This window comes from Bos grunniens, chromosome 29 (assembly GCF_055505025.1).
Source record: "Bos grunniens cultivar Pamir isolate PY7600 chromosome 29, Bosgru_T2T1.0, whole genome shotgun sequence".
Lineage (NCBI taxonomy): Eukaryota > Metazoa > Chordata > Mammalia > Artiodactyla > Bovidae > Bos > Bos grunniens.
The window spans coordinates 19,284,537-19,301,868 of record NC_141193.1 but is presented as its reverse complement, the minus strand read 5'-3'; the positions used below and the strand labels follow the sequence as shown (position 1 = coordinate 19,301,868).

The 17,332-nt window shown below is 46.4% G+C and overlaps 1 protein-coding gene and 1 long non-coding RNA gene across 8 annotated transcripts in view; one reads left to right on the top strand and one right to left on the bottom strand.

Moving 5' to 3' along the window:
* Nucleotides 1-425: 425 nt before the first annotated feature.
* The window catches only part of ETS1 (ETS proto-oncogene 1, transcription factor), a 139,124-nt gene continuing 122,217 nt past the window's right edge, over nucleotides 426-17,332 (bottom strand). For all 7 annotated transcript variants that reach the window (XM_086383393.1, XM_086383391.1, XM_086383392.1 and 4 more), the window contains 2 exons: nucleotides 5,893-6,011; nucleotides 426-4,245 (listed from right to left, as the gene is read on the bottom strand). In XM_086383393.1, coding sequence (XP_086239519.1) covers nucleotides 4,030-4,245; nucleotides 5,893-6,011 — 335 coding nt within the window. In that variant the 3' untranslated portion in view covers nucleotides 426-4,029. The remainder of the gene's footprint in view (nucleotides 4,246-5,892; nucleotides 6,012-17,332) is intronic.
* On the top strand, nucleotides 10,449-12,764 carry LOC147342221 (uncharacterized). Its single transcript, XR_015157454.1, has 2 exons — nucleotides 10,449-10,804; nucleotides 12,425-12,764. It is a non-coding gene; the product is annotated as an uncharacterized LOC147342221 (long non-coding RNA).

Genomic DNA, 17,332 nt, shown 5'->3' with positions numbered 1-17,332 from the left:
CACAGGACAAAATGAGCTTAAGAAGGAGGGAGAAGAGGGCTGTTCCCAAGCGTGGACCAAAGATGTTCAACACCCTGTATTAAGATCAGGAACTTTACCTAGCTGAAATCAAATGTTTATCTGTTGAATCATTAAAATGTTTCTTCATGTGCCTCTTAGTCCTCAGACACGATCAAAATGTGGTATGATGAGGCGGGGACATTCCACAAAGGATGACTCCATCTTCAGTAACTGGGATGTCAGATGACACTTCCCCATATTCCTGTGTTAGTTTGCGCTTTATTAGGAAATCTTTATCTGAAATGGTGCAGAGCTAGTGACATCAGATGAAGCTGCATTCCTTCCTGTGCTTGTCTCTGGTTGGCTAATTTGTCCCGCTTTCACACATGAACCAGACAGGAAAGAATGGAGCCAAACCCACATCGTTATGAATGAATTTCTTTGCTTTTAATCTCACACAGTTTAAAATACAATATGAAATCAGGCTACAGTATATAAAAAATTCTCCAGCAAAATGATGTGCCAGCATCAGCTACTAAAATAAACGAACAAAAAATTCCCCCGTAAGAAATTTTTTTTTTGCATTAAAAAAAAAACACATAGACACTTACATCGCTACATCTCTAAGCTACCTCAGTTCTGATTTTTTAAAAAGCACCTGCTTTTCCTTTTTTTTTTCTCATCTTGCTTTTAAATTTTCAGGTTTTAAAAAATATAAATTATATGAAAATACAAGTTGGAAAATAGTCAAACACAATATAACATCTTTTTCACCCCTATACTTCTCAGCTTAAAAAAAAAGTATTCTAAAAAAAAGTTCAATAACTGAGGCAGTATTCCTGATAGAGATAAATTTCATTTTAATATATATATTTTATATATGTATATGTATACATATATTTATGGTTCCTCGAAACTTCTTTGGAATGTAGATTAAGAGTTCAACCCATTTATATAGACCCCAACAGAGAAAGCAGCATGCACAGCATGACTAGGATAGAGAAGGTGTCATTTTCACCATGAAGATTAGGCAGGTTAATGCTCTAAAACCCAGAGTGTTCAGCCCCAAAGTGAGGAAAAGCATATCTGATCTCTGAATGTTACCTCTAATCTCCATAGCCACAAAACCAGGGCTCTGTGTAGGGAAGTCCCTCCCCTGAAAGCGAAAGGGAACCAAAGTGACTCTGAACCCTACAGCCCAAACCAACATGGGTTAACAGATGCATCTCCAGGAAAACAGAGTTTCACCCAACTCAACCAGATTTGCCCATCCTTCCTCTGAAGTTAACATGTGTTTTTATTTTTTTAAAGCAGAAATCCAACAATTCTGCTCCATTTCCAGTGTATAAACCACCCACCACTCTTCCTGGGATGGTCTCTGGACAGAAGGAGGAAAAAAAAAAAAGCATCTGGCCAGATTGACAAAGCTGTTTGAACTAACACGCTATCTACAAATACTGAAAACGGTGGACTGGGAGAGACAGCAGGGTGGGGGAGGGGGGTGCATCTTAGCAAACAAGCGGCAGAAGAGCATGAGGAGGCACTTGTTCACGTGAATTATGGCAGGAGTCAGACATACACAGAGAGGGGGGTCTCAGCATTGATATAAAAGGAAAGGGCTGTTGAGCTGAGAAAGTGATATGCCTGGTGGCAAAGAAGCAAGGACCGAAGTCTGGCCTTGGTTCTACTCTCACCCATCACTGAAATGTGGAAAGACATCATGAGAAAGCCCCAGCATTCTCTCAGCTGCAGTTCTGCACGTCTGCAAACACACACAGAGACACACACACGCATGCGCACACACATCTTTGCCAGTGCCCAACAAAGATCACATAATCTAAGAGAAAACAATGTAGTCCAAACAGTTCCGCCTAACACTCCCTGAGCAGCTCCTAAAATATGTCGAGAGCTTCATTAAGGCACCTGCGTCCGGAAGAAGATCACAATACACAGCTGGGCAAAATGCTGCCTCTGCTTTCCAAGCGGATGCTCCGATTTCTCGGTATGAGGAAGCGCATGAATCACAGAGTTAAGTTCCTGATAATCCGGGGTCTGCAAGAAGACCTGGGAGAAAACAATCCACTTTCTTGAAGCTATGCTAGAAGGTAGTTAGTAGACTTCCAGTTTCTCAGCTGGAGCCCAACAAGGGCCAACCCCGAGAAGCCCGTCCTGAGGGTTTCTTCCCCTCCCTCGCTGAAAGCCATCCCTGTCACCCTCCTTTTCAATCCGGCACCTGTCGAGCTGAGAAGAGGGGATTCTAATTGTATTAGGCACTTTTCCTTAGTAGTCAGATGTTGGTCCCCTCTCCCCAAACTCCATTTTCAGATGACCCTTGACAATGGCCTCGGTTTGATAATGTTTGTAGTTCAACTCTGGGAAAAGTAAAAGTAGATTTGAATCTCATGGACCACCTTATTGCTACACCCGAGCTCCTTTCCTTATAGTTCCTATGCCTTCAAGCTTCCTTCCTTTGCAATTACCAACCTTCCCTGACCCTGCGCCAGGACAGCAGATCCAAGCACGGGGCCCTTATAGCATCTGCTCTGTGCACCTTTGCCTGCCCACCTAGTCTCACCTGACACCCGACACAGCTGCCTTAAACCCTTCAAAGGAAAGCCTTGCACTTTTCCCAAAGACAGCCGAGCCACATTTTATTCCTAGGCTCCCTCAGTTTCCATGGCTTCTAAAACCCAGGACATCTAAATGGCTTTATCAGACACTCTCCAACTCATGACATGTCTGCGGCTACTCTTTCACTCACCCATCAGAAAGCTGTACATTTCCTTCTACTGAACAACAGAGTGGGGAAAAGTGATAAATGTGGGGTGCTGGGAAAATCAGACACAAAGGACAAAGTACAGAGTGTTAGTTGGGAAGGACATGCATTCAGGACTTATTTCCTAAGACCTGAGGGGTAATGCCCGTGCATACAGATTTTATTCCAAGTCATGTATGTTACAAGTCTAAAAAACCAGTAGAGAACCAGGTCAATCTTCTCCCTTCACTCCCTCTTTCCTAAGACTTCTACAGTGCTCCTACATTTACTATTGTCCAAAGCAGGGCTGCAAAATACATTCAGTTCAAAGACTTAATGCTTCTTAGCTCAACGTTAAGTCCAAACTCTGAGAATATACTCATGACAAATAAGTAGAGGGGTGTGATCATAATTTTTAAAACTTAAAAGGAGAAACTCACATGCACAGTTCCCTTGTACCCAAATTAGCATCGTTTTTTCCTTCGCACATCAGTCACATGAACTTGGGATCCCCAAATCTCAGTGATGGTGCTTTGTCTTTCCAGTGGGGTCTATATAAACAGTTTCCTTTCACTGTGTCAGAATCCTCAGTCGGCAAATAAAAACAAAATTGCATGATACCGCAATACTGAGACCACCTTAGAGCTTAAGACGATTTTTAAGGAAAAAAAAAAATACTGGCACAAAATTTAATAGAATAAAATTTAACACAAAAACAGTTTCAGCCCCTCCCCACTGAAGTCCATCTTTGTTTCAAAAGTAGAACAAAAAGGTCAATAGCCCGTGATTTTTTAGTGCACCCCCAAACAAAAGGCTTTATCCTACCTCCCTCTTTTTTGCCCTCCCAGACCTAAGGACAAAAGGAAATTAACTGCCTTTCATTAGTTTCAAGACTCCTGGTGCATCAATTTCTTTTGCTAATAGGTCCATAACTCAAGACATTTTTTTTTTGTGGATGATTTTTTTTTTTTAATGACTGGACGTGTTAGTCTCTTCCTCCCTTAAGCCAGATTCTTCAAGCTTCTAAGAAGGCCCTTGTCTCTTGAAAATCCTCTCCAGAATTTCTTGTCCCACCCACCCCACCAGTCCTGGCTCTCCTTCAACGGCGCACAATGGATTATAGCTGCAGCTCACTTAGCTCCCACCCCTGAATGTAAAAAAAAATGAGTTCTGGAAAATTAAAAATAGAATAACAATTAAAAAATTAAGAGTCCGACCGACATGGTTGTTCTCTGAAATGTCTCAGCAGGGTTTCCCCGGCCCCTCAGCATCCGTCACTCGTCGGCGTCGGGCTTGACATCCAGCATGGCGTGGAGCTCCTCGGGCGTGTACCCCAGCAGGCTTTGCAGGTCACACACAAAACGGTACACATAGCGTTTACCCGCCGTCTTGTGGATGATGTTTTTGTCATAATAGTAGCGAAGGCCACGGCTCAGTTTCTCATAATTCATCTTAGGCTTGTTTTTCCTTTTTCCCCATCTCCTGGCCACCTGAAATTTAATTTTTAAAAAAGAAGAGAGTAAACACTTCCAGAATAAGCCCAAGATACACATTAATATGCCTGCACTCATTGGTGATGACCCATGATGTTCAAAAGATGGCTAGGGATTCATTGACAAAGTTACTTTTCTGAATTCCAAGTTTTGAAGGCTAGACCAGGCTGGCAGTGAAGCTGACTCTAAGCTGGTGAAAATGCAGTGACCCTGAACTTCTATGGAATGGGAGTTAAAGCATTTGATATTTAAAAAAGAGTCTCTTTTCTTATAGGAGACACTATAGAGTCTCCTCTTACCCTGTATTATTAATAGAACGTCTTTGCTTTGAAAGCATGAAATCTGATGTGAGGGATGAAGGACTGAGTTACAGTCACACCTGTCTTTCATCAACAGGAAGCATCTTTTTTTTTTTTCGAGGCACAGGGCTTCTCACTTCAGCCGGAACAGAGGGCCTCTCTCTTATTTATTGCTCTGCATCCTCCGAATTTGGGCGTGTCACAGAGCAGCCACTCACTATTTGTTTTTTTGTTTTTGTTTTCTTATTGATGTGTAATTGATTTACAATGTTGTGTTAGTTTCAGGTGTATAGCAAAGTGATTCACTTCTACATACATATATTTTCAGATCTTTCCCCCTTATAGATTATCACAGAACATTGACTAGAGTTCCCTGTGCTATACAGTAGGTCCTTGCTGCTCTTTGTGACCCCATGGACTATACACATCCATGGAATTCTCCAGGCCAGAATACTGGAGTGGGTATCTTTTCCCTTCTCCAGGGGATCTTCGCAACCCAGGGACTGAACCAAGGTCTCCTGCATTACAGGCAGATTCTTTACCAGCTGAGCCACAAGGGAAGCCCAAGAATACTGGAGTAGGTAGCCTATCCCTTCTCCAGTGGATCTTCCTGATCCAGGGATTGAACCGGGGTCTCCTGCAGTGCAGGTGGATTCTTTACCAACTGAGCTATCAGGGAAGCCCATGGGCAATGTGTATATGTTCATCTCAGACTCAGTGTACTCCTCCTCCCCTCACTGTTTGTTGATGAAAAAACAAAATGATGAGCAAATCTCACCAAACTTTGAAGGCCTCTCAAATTGCCAGACGCCTTCCATATTCACAGAGCCACAAGGCCAAGAGGGGAACAAAGTCAGAGACTGCAACTCATGTTTTTGTTGTTTAGTTGCTAAGTCATTTCCAACTCTTTTTGCAACCCCATGGACTGCAGCCCACCAGGTTCTTGTCCATAGCATTTTCTAGGCAAGAATATAGGAGTGGGTTGCCATTTCCTTCTCCAGGGGATCTTCCCAACCAAGGGACTGAACCTGAGTATCCTGCACTGGCAGGTGGGTTCTTTACCACTGAGCCACCAGGGAAGCCCAACTTGTGTTTACAAAAGGCCTGATATGTGACAGGCACTGTAGGTACATCCTATCCATTAAGCTGACAACGAATGGGCAACATAGGTCTTTTCTCTGTTTTCCAAATGATGCAACTCAGGCTCAGAGGAGGTCCCCCAAGTAGCAGGTGTAAGAGCTGGGATTCAAACCCTAGAAAACACCATCAAGCCCCATACAACCCATCCCCAGAGCTCTCTCTCACCCTCCCTGAACACAACACTCTCAGGTCACTCCCTCCTTACCTCATCTGGGTCAGAAAGCTTGAATTCCCAGCCATCTCCTGTCCAGCTGATGAAAGACTGACAGGACTTATCCGTGAGTAATTCCAGAAGAAACTGCCACAGCTGGATTGGTCCGCTGCCTGGAGACACAAGCCATGGTGAATCACTACACCAGATGTGCCACACTCTCAGCAGCGAATCCCATTACAGGGCACTCCCGACCCCTACCCTCCCAGCCCATCAGCCAGGGGAAAACAAGGAATACCCAGAGCACAAGAGTTGCAGGAGCTGGTGGAACAGATGGAAACAGTGAAGAATTCCCACCAAAACTGCGTTTAGGATGGAGTATCAATTGCCTTATTTAGATCGATTTAAAAGTCAGTCCATCTTTTATGGCTACGCAAACTCTAGAAAGAAAATCCTGGATTGCTCCTTTGAGATATTCTAAGGCAACATGGTCAGTTTGGCCTTCAAAAACAAAGTCATTATTTCTGCCTTATGAAGTACTCAAGGTATGAACCGAGGAGTGTCTTTGTCAGCTCCAAGCAGAAGTCAAAAGCCCATAAGCAAAGTCTACAGTAAGGACCCTTTGGTCCCTGGTTTTCGAGGGAGAAGAATCATTACCTTAGGGCGATCTAACAAGGGAAGAGAAGTTAGATGTTCTCTTGGTCATAATATTCCTCTCTACCACAATCCAGTCCCCCAAGATGCCTACAGGCAAGCAGCCAAACTAAGAAAGGGGGGAAATGAACTTTCCAGCTATGAAATCCTCAAAGGTCAGGTTAGCACTGTCTCAGAAACTCACCATGGTTAAGCAGACTCTAATTCACACACACACACACACACACACACAATTCTCGTCTTAGTCATCAACACTGCCATCAACACTGTCTGGAAGGCCTGACATACTCTGATTGTTAGTTTATCTTATACTAAAAGAGTTTGTGCTACACGGATTTCCTTCTAGCATAGTTTTCTATTCAGAAATGACAATGATGCCAGAGATTCCTATCTGATTTATGGGTGTAGCTAGAGAGACAGATATGGGCTCAATAGTCCACACTGCTTGTTTCACATCTACACTGTGTAGACGTGTAGGCCTTGTTAACACCATCTCAGAAGCAACCTGGAAACAGTGCAGCTGGAGAGACCCAGTCCGTGTAGACAAAGAAAGCCTGGCATGCTCTGACTCACATAAGAAAACTTGAGTTTGTTAGGCTCTAATCCTTAACCTGAGTTCCAAATGTGTCTGATCTTAAGTAAACTGAGATGCAGTAGGAAACAAGCTTGCCTTGCCTCTCTAATAAAGAAATGCCCTTCATGATCTAGGAGGGCAATCTCTTGTCATGTTGGACACACCTACAAGACATTTGCACGCTCACCATTTTGCTTCTTCTAAAACCCACTCCCCAATCTCCTTATAGGCATGGCAGACTGGGCCGACTGCCTCCATTCTATCGGGGCAGAGTAAGGTGCTCGGGAAAAATGACGTGACATTGGTCTAGGCACAGTTAGAAAACAGTGGGCCAATCCCCGGACCTTGACTCCAGGCCCCAGGGTAATCTTGATGGATGCCTATGAGCAAACAGCGGCTGGTGCACTTTATCACTGGTGGGACACCCCAAGGAAGCCTTGGCTATAGTACTTGCATCCCAATGGTCCCTCCTCAGCCCAGCCCAAGCTCAGCAAGGAAAATGAAATACCTCTACCTCACCCTTCTACAAATGAACCCCGAGTACTTTAAAACTATCTTGCAAGAAATACCTTACACATATTCTAGAATTAAATAATTCAGCCAATGCCTGCAAAGTATATTAATATTTGAAGAAACTGTCCCAGGAATGACACTGATAAAGCCTTACCCACTTCTCTGTTTCTACTCCAATGGAAAAAAAAAAAAAAAAAAACACATTTTCTAGACAGCTCAGACACATTTGCAGTTTCCTTGGCAGCCAAGTAGTCACCAGCTACCACCCTCTGCCAAAAGGAATGTCCTGTCGTGACTTCCTATGAGGAATCCATTGAGAAGCCATCCGGATGGGCAGGAGGAAGAAAACAAATTTCTATTAAGAAATGCTATAGAATTAGTTACAATAGCCCTTGTGACATAATAAGTATCCTGAAGAAGTGTAGAATAGATACCCCCTGAACCACTGAAATGAGACATGAAAGGAAAAACCAACTATCCTAAAATTATGAAAATAAGCCAGGGAGTTCATGGTCCTCTCTTGGGTCAAGACCACAGACTATAGACATGGTGGAGAGAGGTCTGCTTTCAGACACCTGGTAAAGGAAAACAGGAACAGGAGCTAGGATTTATTGTGCACCTACTTATTGTGCACCTACTATGTACCACAGTAATATGTCATGTTTTAGAGCATCTTACTGGGTTCGCCAAAATGTTCATTTGGGTTTTTTTGTAACATCACAGGGAAAAACCCAAATGATCTTTTTGACCAACCCAATATTTATCCCTCAGAATAACTCCCTGAGTAGATACTATTGTTATCACATTTGTTTCTCCCACTGTACAGCAGAGAAAACTGACCCACTGTGTGTCTTGTCCAAGGTTGTGCAGGTCAGAAGTGGTATGGCTAGAACCCAGGCAGCCTGCCTGACCCCCTAAATCTCCATCTCAAGCCATGGACTTGCCCTGGCAAGTCCAACCCAGAGTCCAATCTAACCTGCCTGCTGGCTGCAATGGTCCTGGGGGTAAAAGGACCTTGCATTTGAAAAACAGCTCTTCCTCATGGCTCACAGCAAGCAGTCCAGGACACCAGATGGCCAGTGGTTCCCCAGTCAGTCTGACCACTGGGGACCTTGGCGTCCTCTACACAGGTGACATCTGCACCCCTCATGGTCACCATCAGGCCATGTAATTTCATTACTTCTCACCCCCACTAGTTGTCTTCAAACCTCTCTCATACTGTATGTGTGTGTGTGTGTGTGTGTGTGTGTGTGTGTGCGCGCGCGCTCAGTCATGGCCAACTCTTTGTGACCCTATGAAGCCTGCTAGGCTCCCCTGTCCATGGGCTTTTTCAGGCAAGAATACTGGAGTGGGTTGCCATTTCCTTCTCCAGGGGATCTTTCTGGCCCAGGGATCAAACCTGAGTCTTCTGTATCTCCTGCATTGGCAGGCAGATTTTTCACTGCTGAACCACGGGGTATGCCCCTCTTTCATTCCACTTGTCTTAAAATCCCTTTAGGGATAAGGGGTCTAATTATACCAGGTTGAGGAAAGAGGAAGAATTATGGGGATTCATTTCCCTGGGAAGTTGTGGTCAATGGCAGGGAGAAGCAAGCACATCCAGATTCCCGGGGAGAGGGGTCCAAGAGCCACCTCGGGCCCCCACCCTTCAGATATGCAGCCATAGAGTGGGGACGGGGCTTGAATTAGCATCACAGGGACCAGCTCACGAGGGAGGGACGTCAGACAGAACGAGTCTTGCTGCTCCTGCTGCCACTTCAGAGCCGCACCCCATTGTCTGCGTACATCTGATCCCTGGGGTCTGTGGATGTGGCCGGAGACGGGGTGAGTCCTTGCACGTGGGTGTTTTTTTCCCCTCCGTGTGAGTTGCCCTTTGTTCATAAGGAACACAAAACTGAAATTCAGGAGCTCAAGTCCTAGGTGTGGCGCCTCTTTTTTTCCTATTTACTGAAGGGAAGAGGGAGGGTAAATAGGAAAACCAGATGCTGAGAGAAAGGACAGGGCGCAGGATAGGGAGGCAGGGAGGAACATGTCTGCAGGGCTGCACAAGAACAAAGTCATAGCAGCAGCGATGTCAGCGCGAGTTTCCTTCCCTTATTCTTGAGGAGAGATCCCGCCAGCCTAACCCCGCCAACGGCACGCACGGCGCTCCCACCTGGGGCATTCTGGAAGCCTCTGCTAGCCTTCCAGAGAGCCCACAATGTGACCCTGAATAAAAGGGATCCATGATGCTTCCCAGAAATTCCTCTCTTGTACATTTCTGCTGACACCCCAACCCTCTTTTAGGTTGTGCGGGCATCAGAGATAGGACAAACATGGGCTTCTTTTCCCAGCCAGACAGTCCGGAATGTGGGCGTCGGGGTGGCTGGTCCCCAGGCTGGACCAGTGGAAAGTCCCACGCTGGAGCCTGTTTCCATGACAATGTATCCATCCGCCCCTTGGGTCTGGGAGGGAAGATCAGGACCTCTCAGGGTGGCCCACTCCCAGAGGTGGCTCTGGGGTCACTGGCAACTCTGACCCGCTGGTATCACCCAAGTCCAGACCCAAGGGAAGTTCTCAAGCCCCAGACTTGCCCACATGCTGGCTGAGGCTGGCCTGCTCAATCTGAGTTCTCACAGAGGCTGTTTCTGTGTCGCTCGGGGTCAGTCTGCCCAAATCTGCAGGGCCAGGGCTCCGTCCCTGCCTCCCTCCCTCCAACGCATCTTCATGTGAAAAAGCCTTCTCCTTGCCTCCATTCCACTCACACCTCCTCTCGGCCCTGGGCCCAGCCCCCTCCACCCACCCAACAGGACTCTGGTCCCAGTGACCTTTGTCCCAGGAGCGGAGAATGGTACTAATAATAGTGCCAGTCATGGGCAGGGGAGCTCACACACCGAGTGTGACTCACAATGCTGTCCCTGTCCAGGGGCCCAGGGCAGTCAACGGCGGCCTTCACCAGGCCGCCCCGGGGTGTCACACGTCAGGAATCCAGTGGCATCACTGGGAAAGTATGCTTCTCAAGTCGAAGCTCTGAGCCACAACAACAGAGGGTCCCTGTTCGAAGGAAGTCTCTCTCGCAGGCGGGGCGAGGAGATGGGGGGGACTCCCCCCCTCCACGGCTGCAGTGGGGAATTTCCTCTGACTGCTTTGTTCTTCTCGGCTTCTGGGGAAGAGGAAAATTCTCAGTACAACACTGACAGCCCCAATCTGAAAATGGTGACATGGCCTCCGGACAGACAACATCAGGTGGGTACACAGAGGGACCCCAGGACAGCAAAGCAAGTCGCAGGAGGATGCCTCCCTCCAGGGGGACCCCTAAGGCATGTCAAATCCAAGGCTATAATCTCTCTCTCTTTTTTCTTTTAAGGCAAAACTTCAAGTGAATTTCTATTCATTGAGTTGATTACACCCCTTCTCTTTGTCTAGGGACTAGAAGGTCCCCATCTATCTAGATGAGGGGTAGTTATTTAAAAGCCCTGCTTTTTTTTCCCTCCGTTATTCTGAGGCTAAGATGTGAGCTACTTAGGTAAAAGGAAAGGCACAGGCTGGGACGGGAGGTTAGCAAGGTGTTCCCGACGCTCCAGATCATAATCCTTCTCCATGTAGCCATGTGTGGGTATCTTTTCTTCCCATTTTCTAGGTGTGGGGGTTGCCAGCCATGGCAATGATCTCACTGCTCGTGAACCGCGGTCAGAGGGGGACTTCAGCTTTTCCAGTTCAGCTGCACATTCTCGCTCTGTCACCTGTGCCCAGGGCGAGGCTAACACACAAGAGTCAGGCCCTGGGGCAGCTGGCGTCTTGTCTCAGGCAGCCTCCCATCATGCTTTGCTCTGAGGAGGGCCAGCCCTGACAAGTGGCTCTCCCTGCGTCTCTCTCATCACTAGAACACATGCTCCAGGGGCAGGGCCCGTGTGTTTCTATTGCTGTAACCCAAAGCCTGGGATGGTGCCTCACCAACAAACACCAGCTATCAAAAAACCTGCTTGCTCTTAAATGATCCAGCTGTCAGCTCTCTGGGAGCCTGGGTTGCATCTGATTGACCCTTACAGGCCTAGTCAGTGCCTGGCCTGGGACCCTGTCTTGGACAGGTGAGCTCTGTAAACATTTCCTGAACTGTCTTACTCAAACAATCCTCCTGTGCGGAAAGGTATCAGGGTTTTGAAAAGGTGACCCAAACTGCTTCTCTCTATTAAACTATATTTGGGGCCAAACAATATGGGGGACTCCCAGGCTACATTTCATCAACATGCACCCCAAAATAAAAACGACCACACCTCAGGTCCTTTGGGGATTCATCTGCTACTTTGAGAATCTAATCTCTGTAGCTCGACTCTCAAAGTCAAATCAAACACCTCAGTGTGGGCAGGACACCGCATTTATTTTAACCTATGAAACTCTCATGGTTGGTCACCCTTGCAGCAGGGTTTACTTGGCTCCGACAGCACACATCTGACAGGTGGTCCTAAAACAGAGGAACGGGACCAAGCGGCCCCGCCCTCTCAGCCAGGTGTCTCTACCCACAGCCAAACGATGGTGGCAAAAACAGAACACTCGAATCCAGAAATGACCCATCTGTTCACAAGTCTATCTTTCTTACAAACTACTGCAGGATGGCATCACTGACTCGGTGGACATGAGGTTGAGCAAACTCCAGGAGATGGTAAAGGACAGGGCGCCTGGCATGCTGTAGATCATGGGGTCGCAGAGAGCTGGACACGACTGAATGACTGAACAACAGCAACTGCAGGAGTGCCCACCTCTGGGGGTGGGTGGGCAACCCCAGAATCTAAACGTCACCCGCTTCTTGTCAACTCCATTCTAAATTATCATTCATAATGATCCCAAAGTCCCTCTTTTTCCTTTCAGTTCTCATGACCTGACGTTTAATGAGAAACCGAACAGAAAGCATCCTGACAGTGTCTTGACCTCTGGGCCAAACTCAACGTGAAGCTTCACTGTCTGGCTAAGGATGAAGGAGTCAGTACCAGGGCACCAGCAAGATTTTCCAAAGACAGAAGAGCGGAGACTGTATGGTACTTTGGCTTGTTTTTATACCTGTAAGAGCCCTTCCCCATTTCGTCTGACTTACATCCCTCCTTTTCTCCCAACTCAACCCAATCTCACCTCATCTCCACCACAATCCACACACAATCCATTCTGTAACTGGCTGAGATGCTTTGGTTCAACAAATCACTCTAAACCATTATGTTCTATACACTTGTTCTCTATCAATGGCTAGTAACTCAAGGGCAGCAATCCAGGATCTAAGTTCCTATAACTCAAAGCATAACCACAAACAACATTCTAACAGGTGCTTGAAAAACATCCCTCGTGAACATCATGAAAGACAACAGGTTCATGCCCTTGCATTTACGGATGCTGCAATAGCCAATATCTAGCAGTGGAAACAAGAAAACAAAACCAGCCTTTAATGCCAAGTCCACGTCTCTGAAACAGTAGACCAAAAGAAAGGAGGAAGCATTTCAAAAAATTTAAACAAACAAATATGTCGGACATTGGGCATACTGACTGAGATGACAGCAGATAGTATCCTATAAAATGAAAATATATACATGATGGTGGGAAATGCCCAAAATAGGGAGTCAAGTGTGTAGAGCCTTGACCCCACTTCTTCCCTGATTCATTGAGTGATCTCATACAGCTCATTTAACCTCTCTGGGCTTTAGTTTATCCATCTCTAAAATGCAAATAGTTATCACAGCTCCTTCCTGCCTTATAGATATATATAAAGAGCTGACCACAGTGTAGAACAGTTTGGGAATATAAAACATAACAGTAGAATTAAACAGAAGAATTTGACAACAGAAAAAATATTTTTAAAAGCAGACTTTTCAAAAGAAAAACAAGGAAAAACAAGATGGAATAGAAAAACAAAACAACAAAAGCACTAAATAAAATTCAATTATTCTTTCAAGAATTCAACTGGCCTTTTATACGGCAACTTTGAAAGAGGACAAAGTTAGAAGCAAAAGCAAAATGATTAACATATATAAACGTAAAATGTTTTAAACACTGTAGATGAAAAGATAGTTAAGGTTTTTTCAAGTGAGGGATAACTCTGAAGTTCCTGCTCTAATTCAAAGTAGGCAGGCACAGAAAGAACAGATGCAAACTGCTTTGCAAGTGAAAGTATAGCCGACATTTCTGGTTTGGGGAAATCTTGGCCACAGACAGACTTAGATCCTCTTTCCCCCAATGTACTTTTTTTTTTCCCTAATCATTTATACTCCACAGCAAGCCCACTCCACCTAATAATTACATAGGACTGAGCTACAGTGAGTCCAGCATTCCCCACAAATGTCTGCAGTTTGGCCCAAGAGACAGATCCCATCAGTATTAATCGAAGGAAGAGCAGAAAGTCTTGTCCAGAGATCAATGTCCAAGACTGTCCTGGCAGGGAGCCTCGCTGGAGGGCCTTAGCTCAGCCAGACTCCCCTGTTTGGGGCAGACTTAACTGAGACTCACTTGGGTCTGCCTGGGGCCGAGCACAAGACAGTTACACACTTGAGTGTCTGGAGGAAAGGCCCTTGTTTTTGCTTGCGCTCCTCACACCTGCAAGTGTTCAAGGACACACGTGTGGGGGTGGCTGCAGGGAGAAGAGACGGTTCCTCTCTTAAAGGGGCAGCCTGTCCTCAAAGGCAGGCACCTTCCCTCCAAACTCAAGAACTCTGTCTAATCACGTTCACCCTGCCACTCAGACACACTCCTGGACAGCGAGCTGGCAAAGCGCAAGCCAGGAAGTGGCTTTCTTCAGAGCTTTTCCTCCCAATGTCTTCTAGGTAACTGATTGTTTTAAGAAGTCACCAGAAATGAGTGAAGTCTGGATTTGAGGGTATAGAGTGCAAACGGATGCTGAAGCTCCAACACTTTGGCCACCTGATGAGAAAAGTAGACTCACCGGAAAAGACCCTGATGCTGGGAAAGACTGAGGGCAGGAGGAGAAGTGGGTGACAGAGGATGAGATGGTTGGATGCCATCACCAACTCAATGCACATGAGCTTAAGCAAACTCCAGGAAATGGTGAAGGACAGGGAAGGTGGCGTGCTGCAGTCCATGGGGTTGCAAAGAGTCAGACATGACTGGGCGACTGAACAGTAACAGTGCAAATTGTGTTCAGAAACAAAAGATGCTTCAGATAGCTAATATAAATATCCAAAGGATGTATGTATAGTCATGGCTGATTCACATTGCTATATGGCAGAAACCAACACTGTAAAAATTAGGAAAACAAAACTTTTTTTAAAAGATAAAAAAATATATATATATCCTCAGTTCAGTTCAGTTGCTCAGTCATGTCTGACTCTTTGCGACCCCATGAATTGCAGCATGCCAGGCCTCCCTGTCCATTACCAAATCCCAAAGTTCACCCAAACTCACGTCCATCGAGTCGGTGACGCCATCCAGCCATGCCTACAGGCAATTAAAAAAAAAAAAAGAAAATGCCTTCTTAAGCATCTAGGTTATAAGAAGAAAGATAGCTTCACTGATTAGGACTAGAAAATAAGACTTGAGAGTTCTGAAGCCTGGACCTTTCCTAGTAGATTTTCCATGCAATCTCTGAGCTTTATTTTATCCTAGGAGTAAAGTTTCCCCCTTGTATCAAAGATGAGAGAAATGACTAGTTAACATATTCAAATTCTTGGGGTGGTGAACTATATCTTAAACCATCATTGGAGGATACAACTTTTCAAGCCTTTATCCAATAAATAATTTCTGAGCAGCCCTCAGATGTAAAGCGTGGTAGCCAGCCTGGGTGGAATAACAGAAGAGAGTATTAAGAGCAGCAAGGAGGCAGCAGAAGAAACACTTCTGTTCCACTGTAATGGGATAAGCTGAACAGGGACTGCCCACGCCTTTAAAGAAGAAAGGACCGAGAACCCTGCCTGGAGGGGCCCCCACGAGAAATTGCACCCATCTTGGCTCTGAAGGTCAACACCCCCTCAGAGCCCAGCCTTGAGAGCACCTCTCTGGCAGAGCAGGTCCCAGCCTCCACACCGAGTGCAAACTTTCACATTCACCCACCTTAGGACAACTTTCACTCTCATTATCGCTCAAGGAGAGGTGAGTCACAGAACAAACAATGCAGTTGGGTAAGTCAATAGCAGGCACCAAATCCAGAAGCCAGTCATGGGCCACCAGGGGCATGGGGATCGTGGTCCAGCGACCTGCTGTATGACCCGTCGGACGCCACACTGATCAGTCAGGGCTGATGGGGCCACAGCCACATGAGGCTCCACCCGCTGGCCACAGGGAGCATCTGTGACTCCATCCACAGGTCCCCACCAAGAACATGCTTCCTGGGGCTGCTGCGGCCAGGGACTGGGCATGGAGGTCACATGGGGCCACTCCTGCTAGGCGGGGAGCTCCCCCACTGGGCAACTTTGACCGAAATTCCCAGGAGCCTGGACACCCGCTTCCTTGGAACTGCTATGCCCTTGGAGGTTCTTCTCACAAGTCTCCTTCCTTCCTGTCTGCCACCAGGCCTGAAAGGCCCCCGCCTTCTCTTTGAAAGCCCTCCACCTTCTCTTGCTCTCTGCCACTCTGTACTTCAGACGTCCCCCCACTCCCCCGGACATTTCTTACAAGTCCAATCATGTCTCGACATCTGCTGCTCAGCAGACCCAAACTAACACGCTACTAATGTTGGATATTTTCCTCCCAATTGTCTGACGTTGTGCAAAACTATAAAAGGCCTCTTCTTTGTTGTCTGCTGTGTGACTCTGGGCTAGACCTCTTCCCTCCCTAGGAACCTTAATTCCCTCCTTCATAAAGTGAGGATAACAGATTTTTCTTCATGTGGTTGTTGGTGACAGTTTTAAAAAATATGAATGCATATGAAAGACTCTAGCACACAGTAAGAGCTCAGCACACATGTGGGTTGAGCTGAAAAGCTGAAGTGACCTAGGTGGTAGTGCTGAGTGCATGCTGGGTTGCGTCTGCCTCTTTGCGACCCCATGGACTGTAGCCTGCCAGGTTCCTCTGTCCATGGAATTCTCCAGACAAGAATAATGGAGTGGGTTGCCATTTCCTCCTCCAGGGAATCTTCCCAACCCAGGGATCAAACCCGCGTCTCCTGTATTGGCTGGCAGGTATTTCACACCACTGAGCCACCAGGGAGACTTTACGAAATGACCTAAACTGAAATTAAGTATCAGCTGTGCTCCCCAAGACACTGCCAGGAATGACTGGGATTCTCTAAGTTAAACCCATCACCCTCTGACCAGAAGGAATGTAGAACTGTACTGGAAAAACAAAAGGTCTGGAGAGTAACATGAAACAGTGATAACAATTAGCACCTAAAGAGGGTTTCCTATGGACCTAGCACTGTGCCGAGTGCCTTCCATAAGCTATTCATGCAATTCCCACCACAATCCGAAGAGACTGAAACTGCTATTGTGACCATTTTGCAGATAAGAATACTAAGGCACAGTGAGGTCAGCTGGCCCACAGCCATGCAGCTGGTCAGTGGCAAAACCAGGACACACCTGGCTCCAGAGTGCCCGCTCTCAACCCTGACACAGTGAAGCCTCTGCCACGTAGCCCAAGGTCAAACAGCCTCTCACCTCTCGTGTGCTTAAGCTGAACCTAGACCTGCAGGCATAAGAGTAGCACATGGGGTGATTATCATCACCCCATCTGTAAGCATCACAAGAAAGTCACTTTAGGGGGAAGGGGACGGGGAGGGATACACAGAGGCCCTTGAACAACACAGGTTTGAGCTTCACAGATCCACTTATACATGGATTTCTTTTG